This window comes from Acyrthosiphon pisum, chromosome A2 (genome assembly GCF_005508785.2).
Source record: "Acyrthosiphon pisum isolate AL4f chromosome A2, pea_aphid_22Mar2018_4r6ur, whole genome shotgun sequence".
Lineage (NCBI taxonomy): Eukaryota > Metazoa > Arthropoda > Insecta > Hemiptera > Aphididae > Acyrthosiphon > Acyrthosiphon pisum.
In genome coordinates this window covers 110,662,497-110,682,669 of record NC_042495.1, presented here as the reverse complement: position 1 = coordinate 110,682,669, position 20,173 = coordinate 110,662,497, and the positions used below count along the sequence as shown (strand labels likewise).

General features: G+C 28.2%; 1 protein-coding gene across 2 annotated transcripts in view; it reads left to right on the top strand.

Moving 5' to 3' along the window:
- LOC100161003 (MICAL-like protein 2) overlaps positions 1–20,173 on the top strand; it is a 39,380-nt gene that overhangs the window by 5,054 nt on the left and 14,153 nt on the right. For both annotated transcript variants that reach the window (XR_001678675.1, XM_008192002.2), the window contains exons 2-5: positions 8,244–8,412; positions 9,631–9,815; positions 13,083–13,174; positions 18,210–19,372. Coding sequence is in view for 1 of the 2 variants with exons in the window: in XM_008192002.2 (XP_008190224.1) it covers positions 8,261–8,412; positions 9,631–9,815; positions 13,083–13,174; positions 18,210–19,372 (1,592 nt within the window). In the remaining variant the exon portion in view is untranslated. The remainder of the gene's footprint in view (positions 1–8,243; positions 8,413–9,630; positions 9,816–13,082; positions 13,175–18,209; positions 19,373–20,173) is intronic.

Sequence of the window (20,173 nt, the reverse complement as noted above, 5' to 3'; positions counted from 1 at the left end):
CACGATTCTCACTGCTGAGTGGCGGCAACTAGTTCGTTTGATCAATAAAACAACATTAACATTGAACTGGTAAATAACCACTAGGTACGAGATCGAATAATAAAATAAAAGCCATTGTCCCCGGAGGCTAGATTAAATCATAACAGGTTTTTTTGGTACCTCGAGTTTAAAAGAAATAAGCCTTTTAATTTGTATGGTACATGTGTGTAGCGGTGCTTGTTCTTAAAAATACTATTTTTTTTTGAATTTATTCTTCTTTTTTCAAAGCCGACAGTATTAATAATAGGCGTCTGTGGGGGACCCCTGTGGTTGTCGGATAAATCAAACACAGTTTGTAAACGACGAAAACGCAAGAAATAATGTGAATAAGAGCACTCTTATTTAGATGATATTTGGTCCAATTACTCCTATCTTATCAATCAACTATTGAGTTGAAAGAAATATGTTTTTAAATATTTTACCTGTGTTAATTAATAAAAGTTTGACTTTTTAGTTTTGTTCATAGAACTTTATAAATAAGTGTAAACGCATAATTTCCAATGATTTCAAGTTGATAAATTGAGAATTATATATTTTAATAGCCAAATTTAATCTAAAGTAACTCCCAAACGAAGTTCTAATAAAATAATATAAAAATATATGTGGTAAAATTTATTTGCTTTTCGACTTTATAAAGTATAAACAGTATAATACAAGTTCAGACTGTAGATACGAATAGGCTCACGAGTAGGTTGAGCTTGGTAAAATTTACTTTATATCAACAGTTTTTTTATCTTATATACTAATAGCTATTTATAGTATAATATCACAAAATATTCTGAAACTAACCGAAACTTACGAGTTACAATTAAAAATTTGTTCAGAAAGTTGTATAATGCATAAAATATAATTTATATTTATTATTTAGTTAAATCAAATTAATTAATGTTATGTACTTATATAATTTTATAGCATTTATAATATTCTCAAACTTAAAAAAGTGAAAATAGTGCTCATCTAAATGTAAGATATAAAAATATAATATACTATTAAAATAATACTATAATCAAGATAAAATTATTTTTCAGATTCACATGTTTTAAATATTGACTAACCCTGATTGTGCTGAGACCTGAAGTTTATTATTTCGTAATATTTGTGTAGAAATAATATTTTAGGTATACTAGATAGATATGAATCAATGACATAATACGATAAGGATAAAGTATAAACTCAAGTATAAACTAGTTTCCAGTCCTTAGATAATACGAGCGAGTGTGAAACCACTATATAATATTATTTTCCCAGGTATTAATAATAATATACCTATAGTTAGTTAACCGCATGTCTACAGAAAAATAAGTTAGTTGTAACATTTTATAAGTTTGGCTGTTTATAAAATTTAATTTATGAATGTTGATGCAGACAATTTTGGATCTGGACTGATATTGTCAACGAGTTTCTAACAGACACACTTGTATTTTATTTTTATTTTTATGTAATACCTAATAATATTATATTTATATGTATAAAATTATAGTTTAACTATATTATAAATTATAATATATTTCCAATTTTTTTGTGACTTACCTATGTGTGTACTCACCTACTACTGTATTAGGCGTGGCAAAATATCGATAGTCTCATTCTACATTACTACTCGTGTATTAAAAAATTGATTTTTGTTGAGTTATTTAAAATATAAAATGTATCTTTAATTCCCAACAATACAATATGGATTAGGATAAAAAGAAAGTAATCACGCCATTTGGCTTACCTTCGTGTGGCTAACCTATGCCAGAATGCCAGTTCATATTGAATAAAAAAAGAATTGGTGCACTCTTTTTTTCGGCAGCCAAGCGGAGAACTAAATTTGTACCAAGCCACTTCTGCATTACAATTTATTTATATTGCTGGTCAGATGTATAGAAATTCGATTGTCGTGTACACGTGTATAATATTGCGTGTATAACATGCACGGTACATGTTGTGGTTTATTCTCGGTAAAAAGAGAGTACCTATATCAAGAATATTCCTCGTACAATTTAATCATTTCCTTGTTGATATATAATTTTTATACATATGTAAATCAAATTGCACAAGTTAAATTTCAGATTGACAAGAATCAAATGATAATTAAAGTTTTAGAGTTAGACGATGGTTACATTAATTAATGAAACTTTCTTTCTATCAATGTCATTTATGTTTAGTATACTTTCTTTTAAACCTTGGTTTACAAAATCCTGTTTGTTAAATGGAGCGTATCATTAATTGACAAATAGACAAATATAGACGTACCTACCTATATGTTGTTCAAATTAGTGAATGAAATTTCTTTCGACGTTATATTATATTGACAAATTATTCTTCTGAAACTGGAAGCTAAATCATACCTATTTTGTTTTTAATTCACGCATAGGTACGTTAGTGTATTTAATAATATGGTACTATGGTATTTTAAAAATGATTTTTCTAAAAATATCTAATTACTTTAATATAAAACGAATTCCTTTATTCAGTAAAATAAATTTTTTATTTAATCTTATAAGGACAATTATTTGTAAAAATGATTTATGAGTTATGACAAACTTAGGTACTTATATATAATATCTTATAGCTTATAAGGTATTCCAATGATTCTTTAATACAATATTATGTGACTTTGATGTGTGTTTATGGCCTCGTGGGTGAATTAATTGTGTATTATGAAACATCTTCGATACTGGGTTATAACGATATTTATCATCATATTTTTTTTATAAACTATAGTAACTAAATATTGTAATTTGAGTATTGTCCCGTTTGAGTGTAAGTTGACCATTATTATTGTGTGGCTAAACTGGTTTCCTTGTAAACCCGAACGACAACCGGATGGATATGTGCATATTCTGCCTGATGTGTTCGTCGGTCCGGAAACACAAATGAACTTGTTCAGTGTGGGAAAAAGTCTGCAGGTAATGGGATATGAGTGTTACTTGTATACAGGTGTACAGCAGTGGCGCATTGGAACTTACTTCCGCACAGGATGTTGAAGTAGATAAATAATATATGTGTTATTATAGTTTATTACTAGTTACTGTATTGACATAATAGTGCACACATACAAATAATAATTATTTTATTTATTATGTAGTACCTATTATTAGTTAGTTACCTATTTATAATGAATAAATAGCTAAATAAATTAAATAAATTAAAAATTATTAGTTAGGTAAGTGGGTAAAAATAATATTAATATATTATAAAATCAATTAAGATACATACCTACATAAGTAGTAAGTATGAAATAAGTTTAGTTTCTCATATTATTCTATCAGCATTAAATAAAATCTTCCCTATATTTTAGTTTAAAGGTTTATAACTATTATTAAAATACTGTTTTGGAGAATAACAAAAAATGTTTATACCTTATAACAATTTTCATTTCTAATATTTAATAATATGTTTTGAAATTGACTAAAATTTTAATACAGGTATCATGTTATTCCCTCTATAAATAATTTGTACCTTAAGTTGTTCGCTTTTGTAAAGCCCTAACCACATTAACATTAATAGTTCATTGTTCAATTTTTGTGTATTATAATATGATCGTACCCATGCTTTATATACATTATTATGCATCCAATGTTCTGTTGTTAGTATTCTAGAAACAAAATGTATAACGTGCGTAGGATTTTGAAAATAATTTTTACAATATTCATTACAAAAATGCACATAGATGTGACGAAGATAACAATTGAAAAATATCGTGCGTAGGATTTTGAAAATGATAATTTTATTTTTTTGTCTACAGTAATATCCACACTACAAAAATGAATATGTTAGGTTAGGGTAGATTAGGTATAAGTTATGCATAAATAGGTTTATGGTTCAATTGTTGATACAGATACCTATGATTCCAAATTTAAAATTTAACATTGCCTATTATAATGAATTCATCTTTTTTATGTTAATGTTTTAATTATATATAAAGTATATTTGTGAATTATAGTATCATACATATTTACATACATTTATATAAGTATCCAACTTTTAATGATTTTTGAAAATATTTCGTAAAATAACAATAGTTTTAGAATTTATAGATCATTTAACTGACAATATTTTTATTTAATACTAGCTGATCCCGTGCACTTCGTTTCCCGGCAACCAATAATTATTATTATAATAGTTTCAAAACCTATGGCAACCATTTATAAACAAAAATGTCCATATGAAATATCAAAATCCCTGTTTGAGCACCTCCCGGGGTTGGTCCTCTCCCTTTTTAAATTAGTCTATCCTCTGCTCAGAGCTATAATCTATCTATGTATATAAATATATCTGATCCCGTTCACTTCGTTACCCATTAAAATTGCCAACTCTATATGAATAATATGTTTTACAGATCACCATGGCAACCATTTATATACAAAACATTCCATCAGAAAAAATTCAAAATAATATATAATTGGTTGCCATGAGAGAAACATACCGACGAAAATCTCTAAACAATATATAATTGGTTGCCATGGTAATATGGTGACACACACGGACGGAAATCTCAAAATAATATATAAATGGTTGCCATGGTAACACGGACACACACAATGACACACATACATTCATTTTTATATATATAGATTGTAAGATAGTTTAGGTTAGGTATACGGTTGTATTATTTTTTTTATATTCGTGAAAATTCAAATTGCACATCTAGGCCGCATTTGCATTACATTTTCTTTAAATATTAGTGATTTAAAAAGTTGCGATGAAATAATCATGAATTACTGGAGTACCTATCTATAGAAATATTACTGAAGTTACTGAACTATATATTTACTAATTATATTGTTCCATTTCTATAAGTATCTACCTATATTGTTTTATTTTTGTTCCACTCATAATTTATGTGTTTTAGTAAATTAGAAATAGATTTTTAAATGTGTAATAAATTTTAAATCTAATTTCAATATCCAAACAATCTTAATATAATATATGATTTTACTGTTAATTTGTGTTATATTGTATACCATTGTTATTGTATATATTATTTAATATGTAATGGCAATTATTATGTTATACATTGTATGATATTCTTTCTAATATTCGTAGAGTTGAGATTTCTATAACAAAAACTAGACGTGCTTATATGCTATACATAGTAGTAAATATTATATCCTAAATATGAGCTATGCAAAACAAAGTAATTGGTCATCGTCTGGAAAGTTGCATTATTTTAAACCGTTAACCAGTCGTCTATTATAATGTATAATATATGCACTCGGAACCGGTCGTTTATGTGATCTTGGTACATGCATGTTTTCTCTATAGTCACACTAGCAATTTCTTGCATGCAACTTGTATCTATAGTATACTAATTAACTAACACAATCGTATATGTAAAGATAATAAAGCAAAATATTTTTTCTTAAATTATAGGTAGGTATACGATATCAAAATATTTACCAAAACAATTTATTTTGTACTTTGGTATAGACACTAATTTGAAAATGTTAATTGATGAAAATTGTATAACTAGCAAATAATTATTAGCGTATATTGTGTTTATTAATTTAACAGAGTTTTAAAAGTAATTTTACAGTTATTCAAATATATATATATATATATAATATATAATTGTATTCAAATTATAACTAACATTCTAATTTTGCATGTTATACCTATTACAAAAAGTTTTGTGCTTATGTAGGTACAAGCATTATATTATGTGTTAAATATTATACTTCGTTATGTGCGTAGTATAATTTATTATATGATATACAGTTAGAATAATTGTTTGTTTCAATAGTTTTGTATTATTTTCTATCGGTTACCATCGTATTATGTTAATATTCAATATTATTTATTTATTTAGTAGGTACGTAGTTGACGGAACTCTAGATATATCAAAAATCAGGATAAAAAATATAACCAAGATAAATTTCTTTACTTTATTTTCATTTATATTTGTCCATATTTAGAAGACCCAAGGACTTACCCTGATATCCGTTAAATCCGTATAAGGTAACTTGTAGAATTATAGCCTTGTAATAAATTTGCGTTTGAATTCAATTTTCGGAGACGTTCAAGTACAATCAGATCTACCATTTGATAGTTACTTTTAAAAGAAATTGACTATAACACTACACTATACAATATGCATTATTTAACTTATATGCTATATAAATTAAAAAGTTGTCAGGATATAGGATCGTGTAAAGCACTTTTACTAGGTAAATTTATACATCAATGTTGTATGAATGCCATATGTGGTTTTTAGCATAAAAAGTTCCTGCAGATTATTCATATACGTAATTTATGAATGTAAAATAAAACATGACCAATACCTAACTAATGTTGTACTGCCTTATCAAATTGAAATTCGTATTGTTCTGTTTTACATTACTAAAACGGAGGACGAATCAACAGCTTATTCGTCGGACATAAGATATTTAAATTTTAATTACCCTAGAAAAAATTTAAATAAAAAAAAAGGTACTCATAACACGTAGGTATTGGATATTTTTCTGTGCAACATAATGTAGTATTATGTTGTGTCAATAAAACATTCCTCATTAATTATTGTCAACTATACTTAAATGATAAAATGAACAACCAATCAAAATAATATAGTTTACAAGTCCTTAAAGTCATTATTTCTTAAATTACAAGAAAACTACTAAAATAGATTGTACTGGTTTTCTGCAAGTTTCACCTTTCTTTGGTAGTTGTTTACAGGTTATTTTCCGTAATTTTTTTGAAAACTATTCTATACAAATTATACACACGTCTTAGGTATCATCTATTTGTAACTTCTAAAAAATATAATGCACAAATACAAATTTCGTGTTTACATACGTGCGCCTTATGCGGATTAAAAAAATGTATTTTCATATTATTGATGAGATATATTTTTATGTATCTTCAACAAAATTATATTCTAACTTATTTTTATATAAATTGAAAATTTGTATAGTTAATATACTTAGTACCTATACCTAACTATTAAAATATAAGTTATAATATCTATAGTAATTACTCTTTGAGATAAACCCTTGTTAAATGTTATCGACCTCTACATTTTTATCTGCTGTCTATTAACGTGAAAAAAATTCTACAATATCAGTGTATTAAGATACATACATACTTTTTTAAACTAAAAAAATAAAATAATAATCCGTTATGTAACAAGCGGGTATAGTTTCATTGTGTCGTCAAACGGGTTCAACGAAAAAAATATAATAATTCCAGCAAGATTCACAACAATATAATCTAGTCGTTATACACTTCACATGTGTGTATTGACCGCAAGAGAACAAAGTTTTATATCTATTATATTCACAATCAGGTACCGTTGGAAAAAAAAAACGGAAAATTGTTAATGAGCTAACCATATATACAGTACATATCGCCTATTTTTAAGGCTGGACATTGTGTATATATAGATCATACCTAATATATAACGTAGTATAAACTAAGTATAATGTGATTAAAAATATTCTTATTAAGTTGTAATCTGTTAGGTCTAGGTATAGCACATATTATTATAGGTTGATCAAAATCAATTATTTTTTAACATAACAATGGGTTAGGTTGTATAATTTTGTGCAGCTACATATGTTTATTTAGCTTACGTAGTTAGGTATATACATTTTTGATTAATAATATTGGAAACGTGTTGCTTAAACAAAATTCATCATATAATTAATCAAATAAAACAAATACACAAGAAAAAATTACGTTTAAGGCTGTGTGATTACCCTTTTGTAATTTTAAACCAATACACGAAGGTTAGTTTATGTACACTTCCCAATGTCCGATTACTGTTTTGAATTTATTAGTATTGTAAATACTTAGGTAAACTATGTTTAAAATATTGAGTCATTTTAGGTTTATTGAGTAATAATTACTGTAAATATAATTTTTTTTTAATTTTAAAGACTGTTCATATTATATAGATTACATTTACTTATTAGCTACACTCAGTAGCGTAGCTGGGTTCAATCAAGGTGGGGGGGGGGGCTATTTAAATACTGTATTCATTACCAAATTGAATATAGGCTATAACTGCGTATTAAAAAATTCCAAAGGGGGACATTCAACCCCCCTCAGCTACGCCACTGGTTACATCCATAATGTTTTTTAAAAATATTTAACCATTTCTTCATCTCATTATTGTATAAGAAATATTCGATGGGGATTTTATATCATTATATCATTATTAGATATTAGACCAACTTATAAATTAATTGTATGTTAATTATTCGTGTATTTTATTTTAGCTTTTAAAACAAGTAAAATGGGAGAAAGACGTGGCACTAAAGCATTAGAACTATGGTGTAAGCGAGTGACTCAAGGATACGATGGAGTGTCTATTGAAAATATGTCTACTTCATGGAAAGACGGGCTTGCATTTTGTGCTCTTATTCATCATTTTAGACCTGATTTGATGTAAGTATTTTGATATTTTAGTATTAATCATTATTATTTTATTTTTTCATAATTTTTTTTACATTTCATGTTACACTCTTATGTAAAAAAATTGTATACGGAATTATACCTACGCAGAACTTATTATGAAATTCATTATGAAATTCAGAACTTTTGATATTACGTATACGTAAATTATAATAGACAAGTCACTATTATATAATAGTGACTCTTGTCTATTATAATTTGCTGAAAAACGCTGAAATTACAGTACTTAACCTATTTATAAAGCTATAAATACATTTTATCTTTTTAGTTTCCTATATAGTAATGCTTTATTAGTTTAGTATATCGTATACCCACAAGAAAACCTCTATTTATTAATAAGTTCCATCAAAATCTGAATTTTCTTAAAATAGGTATCGGATGTTTTTAATTGTGTTCACAGCATAAACATAATAATTAATAATTAATGAAGTTACCTTTTCACTCAATAACAGATATTATTTTCATTTTTAGGTCCTGTTGATATCAGCATTTATAGTAGAATTTATTTTAATAATTAAAACCAATAGTATTGCAGTTACATTATATATATATATATTCATGTAAAATTAATTCATCGATTTGCTAGTTGCTTTATACTTTATTTTGTTACAAATGTAACTACAGACTTGTTAATGCATTTAAAATTGGAAAGTGTAATAGAAAGATCATCGTATTTTAATTCTGTATTTTTTGTTATGTTTAGAGATTAATAACCTTTCCCTAGTCTAGTATAGCTGCCAATATTTTTATTATATTTATGTGTTAAGATGAAGTCAAGGTCGCTTAAGTTCAGTATCACGTATAATGTGTATACAATATATATAGGTTTCAAATCTTTAATTCGCTTCGGTTATTGTAGCATATTTTCCATGCCCATGAAATGAGTATTTTTCTCATCTCCTATTAAATAATAACTAAAAAAGATAATAATAATAAAACACGCATGTAACGTAACAAAAACATCAGGGAGGTTTATGTTTGAAATAAATAGAAGAGAAAATTGCCTGAGGAAAATTAATTTTTCAATAGGTACCAGGGTACCTATATAGAAAATGAAGTGCACATGTCACAAAAAATCATGACCGTGGAAAAATACCATTCTGTTTAATACTTGCAATTTTTGTGTTCTTAAAAAGAAAAAAAATAGGATTTTATAATAATATGTCTACTAATAATATATATGTTTTTCAGTGATTATAATAGTTTGGACAAAAATGATATTTATGGTAACAATGAGTTGGCTTTTCGAGTTGCTGAAAATCACCTGGGCATTCCTGCACTTTTAGATCCCGAAGACATGGTTTGCGTCGAAATACCAGATAGATTATCGATATTAACTTACCTATCACAGTTCTACCAAACATTTTCATCACAAGGTAATTATTAGACTGACATTTTTTACTGTTTTTTCTAAGATGTTTTAGTAAAATTAATTAATAGCATGAATTATATATTAATTATTAATTAATAATAATATAAAATATTAGCAACAACAATAATAGATACGACGTACGTGTATTAGACTTTTTATTTTGATATAATTTTTTGGTATTTATGTTCATGCATATTTTTTGTAATATTTTTTGTAATATTTTATATTACAAAATTGTTAGGCTATTGTTAGGCTTTTAATTTAATTTTAATTAAACTAGTCACATAAAGAGTTTCACAGTAACTATTTAATTCCTTTGAAAAATTAAAAATAACAACACAGTTAAAGAACAGTTAAGAACAGTTCTGATGATTTTAATAATTTGTTTGAGTTTTATATGTATTCACGACTACCTCGAAACACGAGTACTGCCTACATAATGATTTGTAATTTTGTAAAAAGTATTTACATAATCTTTTCCGAAATTGCCAATAGTTTTTCTACTACTGGACATGTGCAATGAATATATGGATAAAATAAAATCACGTCGTGACTATGTGATTTTTTTCCTGATAATTTTCTTAAGTAGACTCTTCTACACAGGATGGTAATTTGAAGGCGGTGCATGCGTGCACGTATGTTAGCCTGCCGGAAATGGTGGCAGGAAACCTGTTTCTATCGGGTGCGTGTGATCGACTTGGTCGAATGGAAAGGCCTAAAAGACCACCAATGAGGTATAAAAACCTATTAGTAGTAGTTATTATAAACTAGTAAAATATACCCCTTTAAACATCGACCAAAATTATAAATATGTATATAATAATAATCTTATATTTAAGTATTTAACTAAATACTTATTCCATTTTCTACAATATAATTAAAGTAAAAATAAAATGTAAATTCTTTAAATATATTTATTATTTATTTTCGTGCAATGAAATGTTATGTTGAATATTTCAAGCTAAGTTTCAACTTTCAACGTGGAGTGCATAATTGTATACACATTTTATATTTGTATGGTCCATTCACCCAAAGATTGCTTACAAACTAGTAGTTTCTTTGGTGAATTTTCAAATTTCAATCATGACAAAATAGTATATAAAGTATATATAGATATATGTATAATCATAATGTGTATTTAATTTACATAAGAATATTTTCAATTGTATTCAAATAATTTTCAAATTTTCCTTAAAGTATATTTACGTTATTTATTGTTGATAATTGAAATTATATAGCTGAATGATTTACTGTTAAATAGTATACAATAATCCGAAATATCAATTATTGTACCTAGACATTGATCATATCTACGAATATGTTGTAACTGATCGTGATCTTCACTGGGTCAGTAGCCGTAACCTTTGAAAAATCATGAGACGCAGTTTGATAGGTGGAGTTAAAAACGTTTCTACAATTAGGCCAGTACGTATATACATTATACAGTGCTGATTAACTTAGCAGCGCCGTTTGGCAACTCGACATATAACAAGAGAAAGACATCGAGTGTGATAGAGACATGAAAACCGGTTCTCGCAACACTGTTTATAATTTATTAAGGTCACATGTGCGCGTTGATCCCAATGAGAAACTTTCACTGATAGCGATTTTAGATTTGCCCTTTCCACACATTTCCACAATTGCAATAACTTAGGCATAATACCCCAAAATTAATATACTAGACAAAATACAACTAACATAATATCAAGAAGATTACACAAGATAAACATCCGTTGTTTTGTATACACTATTCTGAAAAACTAACATTGCCTGATACAGCCCTAACGTAGATCACCTGACCAATGTCCTTTCGTAGGAAAACAGGTTTTGTTAAAACGTCTATCCGCGACTTCAAAATTTGAATTTTGGCTTCATTCCAATTCATTATAGGTATTAGCAGATTAGAAAAAATAGACGAAAAACATTCTCCCAATTTTTCGTTCCGTAAGTCGTTTTGATAATTTGACCCTCGTGCGAGGTTACGCACTTTTTCAGTGTTTGACCTCTTGACCACCAGTCTACAGATTTAATTCGTACTCGTGTTCGTTACACAGAGTTAAAAACAGTCAAACAGTTTATAATACACATTGCCGATATTATTACCACTGTTTTCTTTAATTCTACTACCTACCTACTACCGATTCACAATTACTTACTGTGTGAATGACCTAAAAAAAAAAAAAAAAATGTCTGCAAATTTATGCTGTACAATAAAATTATCATCACCACGCATTTCGTAACGAGAACAGTATTTATTGTTATCTCATTCATTATATAAATCAAAATGAAGATTACGTTTAATAGTATTAACGTACTTATTATTGTTACCTTTCAGCTTTCACTCTGTTTTTAGTTTTATTTTAATAATTTTATTTTTGTTACAATATAATATAAATACAAATATATATTATAATATTTTGTAAAAGGCATCCATTTTTAAGATAGTTGTATTAACTTGTAATCATTGATTAGAAACATTTATAATAAAATATAATGATCGGTGAAAATTATTAGGTAGGTAGGTATATCATATTAAATTCGGCGGTAGTTTGCTTCTTAGAAGAAAACAATATAATATAACATTTAAACATTTTTTTTAAAAATTATTTTATTACTTTATAGTGTTTGTGGTTAAATCTATTTATTATAATATATTATATGTGTTCTATAGTATACATTTATAAGTTTATAAATAACATTCGGCGTTGTGAATAGTTAAAATAATATTAAAATCCAAACTAATATTTAAGTTTTTGATCATACAATGCTGATATTGATTATTTAGTTTCTAAAATTTTTGTAATTATGTTTATTTGTGGTCCATACTGTTGTAATCTGATACTTATAAAAGTGAGTAAATGAGTTACTATTTTATTCTTGTCTTTACACTTGTGTTATCTTTGTTAGTTAGTTGGTTGTTAGTATATCTGGTTAAACTGTCAAGAAAATTAGAATTAAATTGATTTATAGCCAATGTTTATTAGTCAAATATAGCATTGCTAATCTTTCATTGGTAAATCCAGGATGTAACCAATTATAATATGTTGTGCTCACAGAATAATAAAATATACTTTTCTGACTTAGTGTGACTTCCACGCGTCTTAATTCATTATTATGCCCGCCCCACACACTATTCGCTATTGCCTGCTATAGTACCTATATTAGCTACTACTGCCTACTGCAGTTAGTTTCGTTGACATCGTCTTTCAGTTTTGATTATGATTTCGTTTGTGTCTCTTCTCATTATTAATGCATTTTATTTCATTTACAGCTACGACGCCTGTGAAAACATCACCTGAATCGCCGACCACAGTTGAACGGCCAAGAACTAATACAGGATCCGGTCAAAATGCTCCAACAAAGGTGAACACATTTATTTCATTTCGTAATGTTATTAATAGGATTATATTTTTATCTGTGCTCAATATTTAATAAATCATTAATCATTAGCTTTATTAGAGTAAAGTTTTTATTTTTTTTTGATTCTGCGGAATGTGTTTCCGAATGCGGTATAATTTAATACGGCTGAAAATACCACCCTGTGTTTAGTGCGTTTTCAAATTTTGTTACATTCTATAGTATAGAACTTTTATAATTTATTATTTTTTATTACGTTAAAACGTTATGATTTATATATTTTTCTATGTTTTGAATACTATTACACAGTTAGGTACTTACAACTTAATTAATAATATGTTATTTTAGGTGAAACAATTAAAATACCTTGCATATAACCTTATGAACGAATATTTCTAAAGTACTTTCATACTTAATATTGATTTGTATGGTTAATCTGAAAATTATATATTGATTTAAACATAATTTTAAGAAAGTTAAAGTTATTCACTCATTGGGTGGTTTGTTGCTACTTTTTTTTACGGACCACTTGAGTAGGTGGGTTAAATATAGTAGCATAATATGTTTTATAATGTTTAAGAGATGGCACATTAAGGTATTAAACCTAATCCGTCTTAGATTTTGCTTAGATATTAATAATACGATGCAATTTTAGAAACACGAAATATTTATTCAAGTGTGAAATCGTTATACCTAATAGTAAATTACATCTATAAGTAGAGATTATTTTAACAAAAAGTTCTTGATATAATATTATATGTTTATTTAAATTGTATTTAACTTTCAAAATATAAAAAGTTAGATTATGTGTTTCAAGATTTATATTAGCCACTTAATCTAAAATGAATAAATTTCTTTAAGTATTTTTGTTATTTTTTTGACGGAATAAATTATATATATCATTGTTTGTTAAATGCTTTTCAAGCATTTCGTTTTAAATGTAAATTAATTTAATTTGTCTGACGTCATTATGGTTATTTGTTTATATATATATTATATTATATTTTAATCTTTGATTTATTCTTAATATTCATGAGAATAATAAGCTCTTAATTTATTATTTTTGTGATTTGTTATTATTTATTTTTTTACAATTTGAATGCATAGCTACCTAGCGTTAATAATAATTTACTACGTCAAAATGTACTATATTTTAATTTTATTATTTATACATAACCCAAACAGATCGTTATATTCTTATGTTTATTTATTTGTATTGTCCAGGAGGACAGCTTGGATCTTATGGGGTCTTATAAGCCTGAGATCTACTGCTAGAAGGTAAAATATATACATGTATATATATTATATTATATGTATAATATATATAATTTTTAAATTAAATTATGCTTTGGGTTGTGTGGTGAAAGTTTTTGTAGATTTTAAACTGCATGCGTAGATCTGCTTTAGTGAATTTTGATGACAGCTTTAATAGTAGAATTAATATTTATTTAAAAATTCAATTTTGAAATTAAATGAGTATTTATTAGGTCTGATCTCGGCTCGGAATCATTTTTAAAAAGTTATTATTTTATTATAATACTCAAATGTATAATTAATAATAATTAAATTCTTCTGGCTTGCGCCGATGAGAACGGATAGCGAGACTAATGCCTCATATACTCCCCAGAGCGATACTGATACATCACTGTCTGTAATCTGCTCAAAATGGCTTGAAAAAAAATTATTTTTATATTATAATTTGTAACTACTGAGAATTATAATATTTAACAAGTTAGGTAATCGTTAGAAACGTTTAAAATGTATAATCTGTGTAGTTATCACAAATTAATACACTGTTTGATAGAAAAAATTGCTTAGGCAGTTCTTATAAATCATTTATTTATTTCGAAGTATTGATTTTATGAGAAAATAATGTAATAAAATATAATCTATTCCACTTGTTACTAAATACATTTATTTATTATTTTTGTTTTCATTTAAAAGTATAAGTATTTATTTATATTATTATATGACAATAAATAATAACTGATACGTATAAAGTACGTGAAGTTTAAGTCGCTAAAGTTTGGCGGGTTATCTAGATTTAAAAGTCCAACTGTGATCGAATGAATTTTAATGGTCCTTTGTTAGGCGCGTTAATTATTATAAACATTCCATCACCTATGTAAATTATTAATCCACTCACTAATAACTAATAATTGTTAATAATTATGAATTTAAAAAACAATTAAAACTTGCAAAAAGTATTCTATACTAATACCTGAAGTACCTATTATATATATTCAAATTTTATTCTAAAACTTTTAATTTAATCGCGTGTGATATATTGGTTAATATAATTTATAAACATTATAGGTATATATAATATAATCGAGCTTGCCAAACCGAGCGTGTTCAGTGTTCAGCGTAAATTCTTAAAATATGTTTCTTTTGTACTGCATATTGACTGCCTTCCACACGATTATACACCAGTTCTAGAGAAATTAAATTTGGAGACATTGAGTGCTAGAAGAACAAAGGCTAACTTGATTATCTTATCGAAACTCTTGAGTGGGGAAGTTGACGCTCCAGATATGTTAGGGAGAATTAAATTTTAATGTTTTCGGTGCTAATTTACGCAACTTTCCTCCATTCCGGGTCCCGTTCTGTGCGACAAATTATTTATATAATGAACTCATTTTGCGTATGATGACATTAGCTAATGGATCCAAACAACTTCTTGTATCTAATTATTTTGTATTATATTATTATCTGTTAATTATTATGTATGTAATAGTGTATTATTATTATTAATTATTAATGCTATATAAATTTCAATGGCCTGTCCCGTTTACTATTATAATAAATAAATAAATAAATAAATAATATATTATATGTATTCGTATAAATATTGTAATTTTACTCTTGTTTAAATTTTTTTATATTCATAAATTATTGATTTATTTAAAAGTTAAAATTTTATTTATACAAAAAGGATAATAATTTTAACAGTATCAGTTGAAAACATAAGAAATAATAATAAAATATTAAATTAAATATAAAATAAAAAAAATTTACTTTAAAAATACATTACAATATGACATAACAAATTAAAAATAATTTAACAGTACCAAACAATTTACAAAACATAGTTTTTACATGATTAGGGTCGCTGCGAAATAAATCCAAACAGACATACGGTTTACGAGTGAAAGTGACAAGCAAACTTTTTTAATATTGTTTTTAATAATAAATAAATCATTGTCTCTCGTGTTTCAAAATTAATTTTAATAATTAGTTCATGTAAAATTCGAGAACAATCTATTTTCTTGTTTATTAATTTATATAAAAATATTAGACTAAGATACTTTCTACGATTTTTAAAGTGGGGATTTCGATGACATTTAGGACCACATTGTAACAATGCCTGTCAACTCTACATTTAAAGGATGAAACACGTAAAATGAGTTCTGAATGATTCTATATAATGAATCATTATATAGTTTATAGTGAATTCAATGAATATAATATTAAACTTAGTATTCGATGTGTATATATTAATCTAAAACTTCTGCTACGCTTGATGAATTGTATTATGGAATTGTAATTTCATTATTACCTACGTTTCTATAATATATTCAAATGCAATGTTCATCGTTTAGCATATGCCAATTTGAAATAGTAGAAAAACTTTGTGTGTAGAGAAAGACAATACAATAGCAAACAAGGTGTGGTGATTTCACACACCCAGTTGTTCTGATTGTAAAATGACTCATACATGTAAAAGTCAACGTGTTTTCATAACAAGTCATACCATTTATTAACAAATATTGACCAAAAGTCAACAAGTTGGATGCTTGTAAATTAAAAATTTTATAACACATTTTATTCATTGGCTGCCTTTGTTTGAAAATCAAATTTAATGTCTACCGATGTCTATGTTTAGACGATACGCATAGACAACAGTATTTTAGATATATTTATTTATAGTTAGATACTTAATTATAATACTGTTTTAAATGCCATTAGTCATTATATTAATTTTATTGCGGTTTATCGTTTATTGTGGTTGAATTTTGACCTTGCCTATCCTACCTTATATTCTCACCTATATTTGTTACATTCATTACCATAGTGAGTTGTTGTTTGAAGTGAATTATTTTCAATAGCTTAATTAACTATCGATTAATTAGAGAACATTATAGATATACCTATAGGCTATAACGAAATGTTCAGAATTAGTGTCATTAGTTCAGTGTTTCATGTCACAGCGATTATTCGTTTACGTTTGGTAGTTATTTTTAATATAATATTTTTTGACATGGCAATAAGTTTCAATTTCTCTGTCCATGATACTTGATGTAAAATACTCACATTTATGCTACTCATTTTAATTTTTTTGTACTCAAAAATACAAAATGTTTGATCACATTGAGAAGTCAATTATTAATAGGACGTTAAGTAAGTTTTTCTTATGATTCCTAGAATATCTTACTGTACCTAGTAAATATACAATGCACCAATCTAATACTTATATACACATTTCAAATTTTCAATGTTATTTTTATGAACACGAAATACCTATTACTAAGGCATCCATTTTTCAGTATACATATATTATACCTATCAACTCATAAAATAACTTTTTGAATTATTAGATATGATACTAATTTGTTTTTCATGAGTTTTAAAAGTTGAGCTTTGGTCAAATTTCTTATTAAAAAATAATTGTTATTTTTGATTATGGTTTGACAAGATTCATATTATAATTTTATATTATCTAACTTACGGAGGTTCCGGAGTTCCGAACGTCAGAGCATTTTGAAATAACTAGAATGTTTCATAAGTAGAGTTCTTAGCACATATATTTAATTTTTGCTTATGCAATGCATGTCTTATGCGTATTTTTATCACTAAAAAAAGTACACGATTAGTAGGTATTAATTCATACTTATAGTTAGAAAATACCTAATTTTTCTGTATAATTAAAAAAATAAAATTAAGTATTTTGCTAACTAAATATTTACCTGCAGCAGCAGCAGTCGCAGTACGTTGTTGTTATCCTGGTTGGCGCCCTATATCTGTTTCGCGTTTGTTTCAGTTGGGCGCAGGCGTTGGCGGTTGTAGAGTGTGCAACCAGTCCGTGTTTCTAGCCCAACGTCTGCTCATATCTGGCCACCTGTTCCACCGGACGTGTTTCAAGTGCGCCCGGTGCGCCGCCCTGCTGAGCGTGGCCAACTACTACGAGACGCAGGACGGCAAGTACTGCTGCGAAACGTGCCCGGACGAGGAGCGGACGGTGTCGCCGACCGTGTCGCTGACGACGACGACGACGACGCCGTCGCAACCGCAGCCACCGTCGTCGTCGTCGTCATCGCTGGTCGGTGACCGCCGGGCGCTGTTCGAAACGCTGGCCGCCGCCGATTGTACAGACGACGTGAAAGCGTCGAAAAAGGCGCAGCGGCCGGTCACACTCCGAATGGCCGACCCGTTGACGGCCGCCACCGTCACCGAGAAGGCCGCCATCACGTGCAGCGACGACAACGACAGCGGAGTAGTGGTGGACAGCGACAAGAAGGAGTCGAGCGACGCGAAAACCTCGGCCAGCGTCACCGGCAGTCGCGAAACCCTGTCCGACGTGGTGGCGGTGGTCGCCGACGAGGAAGGCGGATCGGTGCTGCCGGACGAGGACCGAGCGACGGACTCGTCTGCCACGACTGCCGCCGTCGTATCCGACCAACTGCCCGACGTCGTTCCTCCCGTCGTGTCGTCACCTCCTCCACCGTCGTTGCCGGACGATTCGAATCCACCCGACGACGATGTCGCGGACGAAACACCGCAACTCGTCGTTCAGATACCGCCGCTATCGGATGATGTGAAACAAGTCCTCGAACTTCCTCCGGTTAGTGATATCCCCGCCGAAGAGCTGCAGCTAGACTCTCCGGAGGATTACGAAATAAAAACCCTATCCAACAAGCTGCTTAAAATGGATTATTACGAGAGTAATAAAGAGGTACCGGTTCCTAGTCCTAGAAAACGAATTAAATCTCCAATAAAAATCAATTACCCTGAAAGTTTAAATCCTTTCGACGACGAAGAGGACGATTGTAACAAAAACAAGAAAGATAGCACTAATCCGTTCGGATCCGATTTAGAAGACGACGACGACGAACTCTCAGGCAAAAAGAATGTTAGTTTGAATCCGTTTTCGAGTGATGAAGATGAAAACGAACCTTCTTCTCAGCCCCCATTGCCCAAACCTAGGTAAGAATTCATATGTTAATTTAAACTATTTTCGAGTAAATTTATCCCTGCATTATATTTTAATTTGAGTGACTAGATATATTTTCTAGGGATTTCCGTAGCTTATCACTCGTTTTAAATTATAGTTATAATAATTCATATTAAAGTTGTTTTTTTATCTGTTTTCACCGTATTACCGTAGGTATTAGACATTAGTAGATAAACTTTTATTAAATAATAATTTTAAACTTTTTAAGACTATTTTGCTATGTTGCATTAACTTTATTAGTTAGTATGATTAATTTTTATTGTGATAAAATATTATTTTTTTATAATAATACCACTTCTTAATACGACATATATGATTTTGTCCTGTGAGGGGAGGGTGTGGCTGATTTGAGATTTTGAGTGAAGCGATGAATGCATTGATAGGTAATCTTACAATTATGTGTGTTTATTTTTAAAAAAATGTATGACTATACACAAAAATTAGCGGAAAAAATTCTTCGATTTTTAACATCAGCATTTTTTGTGAAGGTAAAATGAATCTAGTTTGTTTTGAGATCAATAATGAAAATTCCCAGTAGTTTTAAAATAATTAGGTAAAACAAAAAAATAAAAATGTAAAAAGGTGGGTAAGTGGATGTCGTTCTGCTGTACAGTAGGTTAGAAGTGGGTCACTGTATAATGGACAGTATTAAATTTGAATTCAATGATATAATATCACTGTATAAGAAAAACGATTCTGAGCGGAGACGGTATATCAGTCTATGTATTAGACATATATATACTTATCTATGGTATTAAAAAAAAATTGACCTA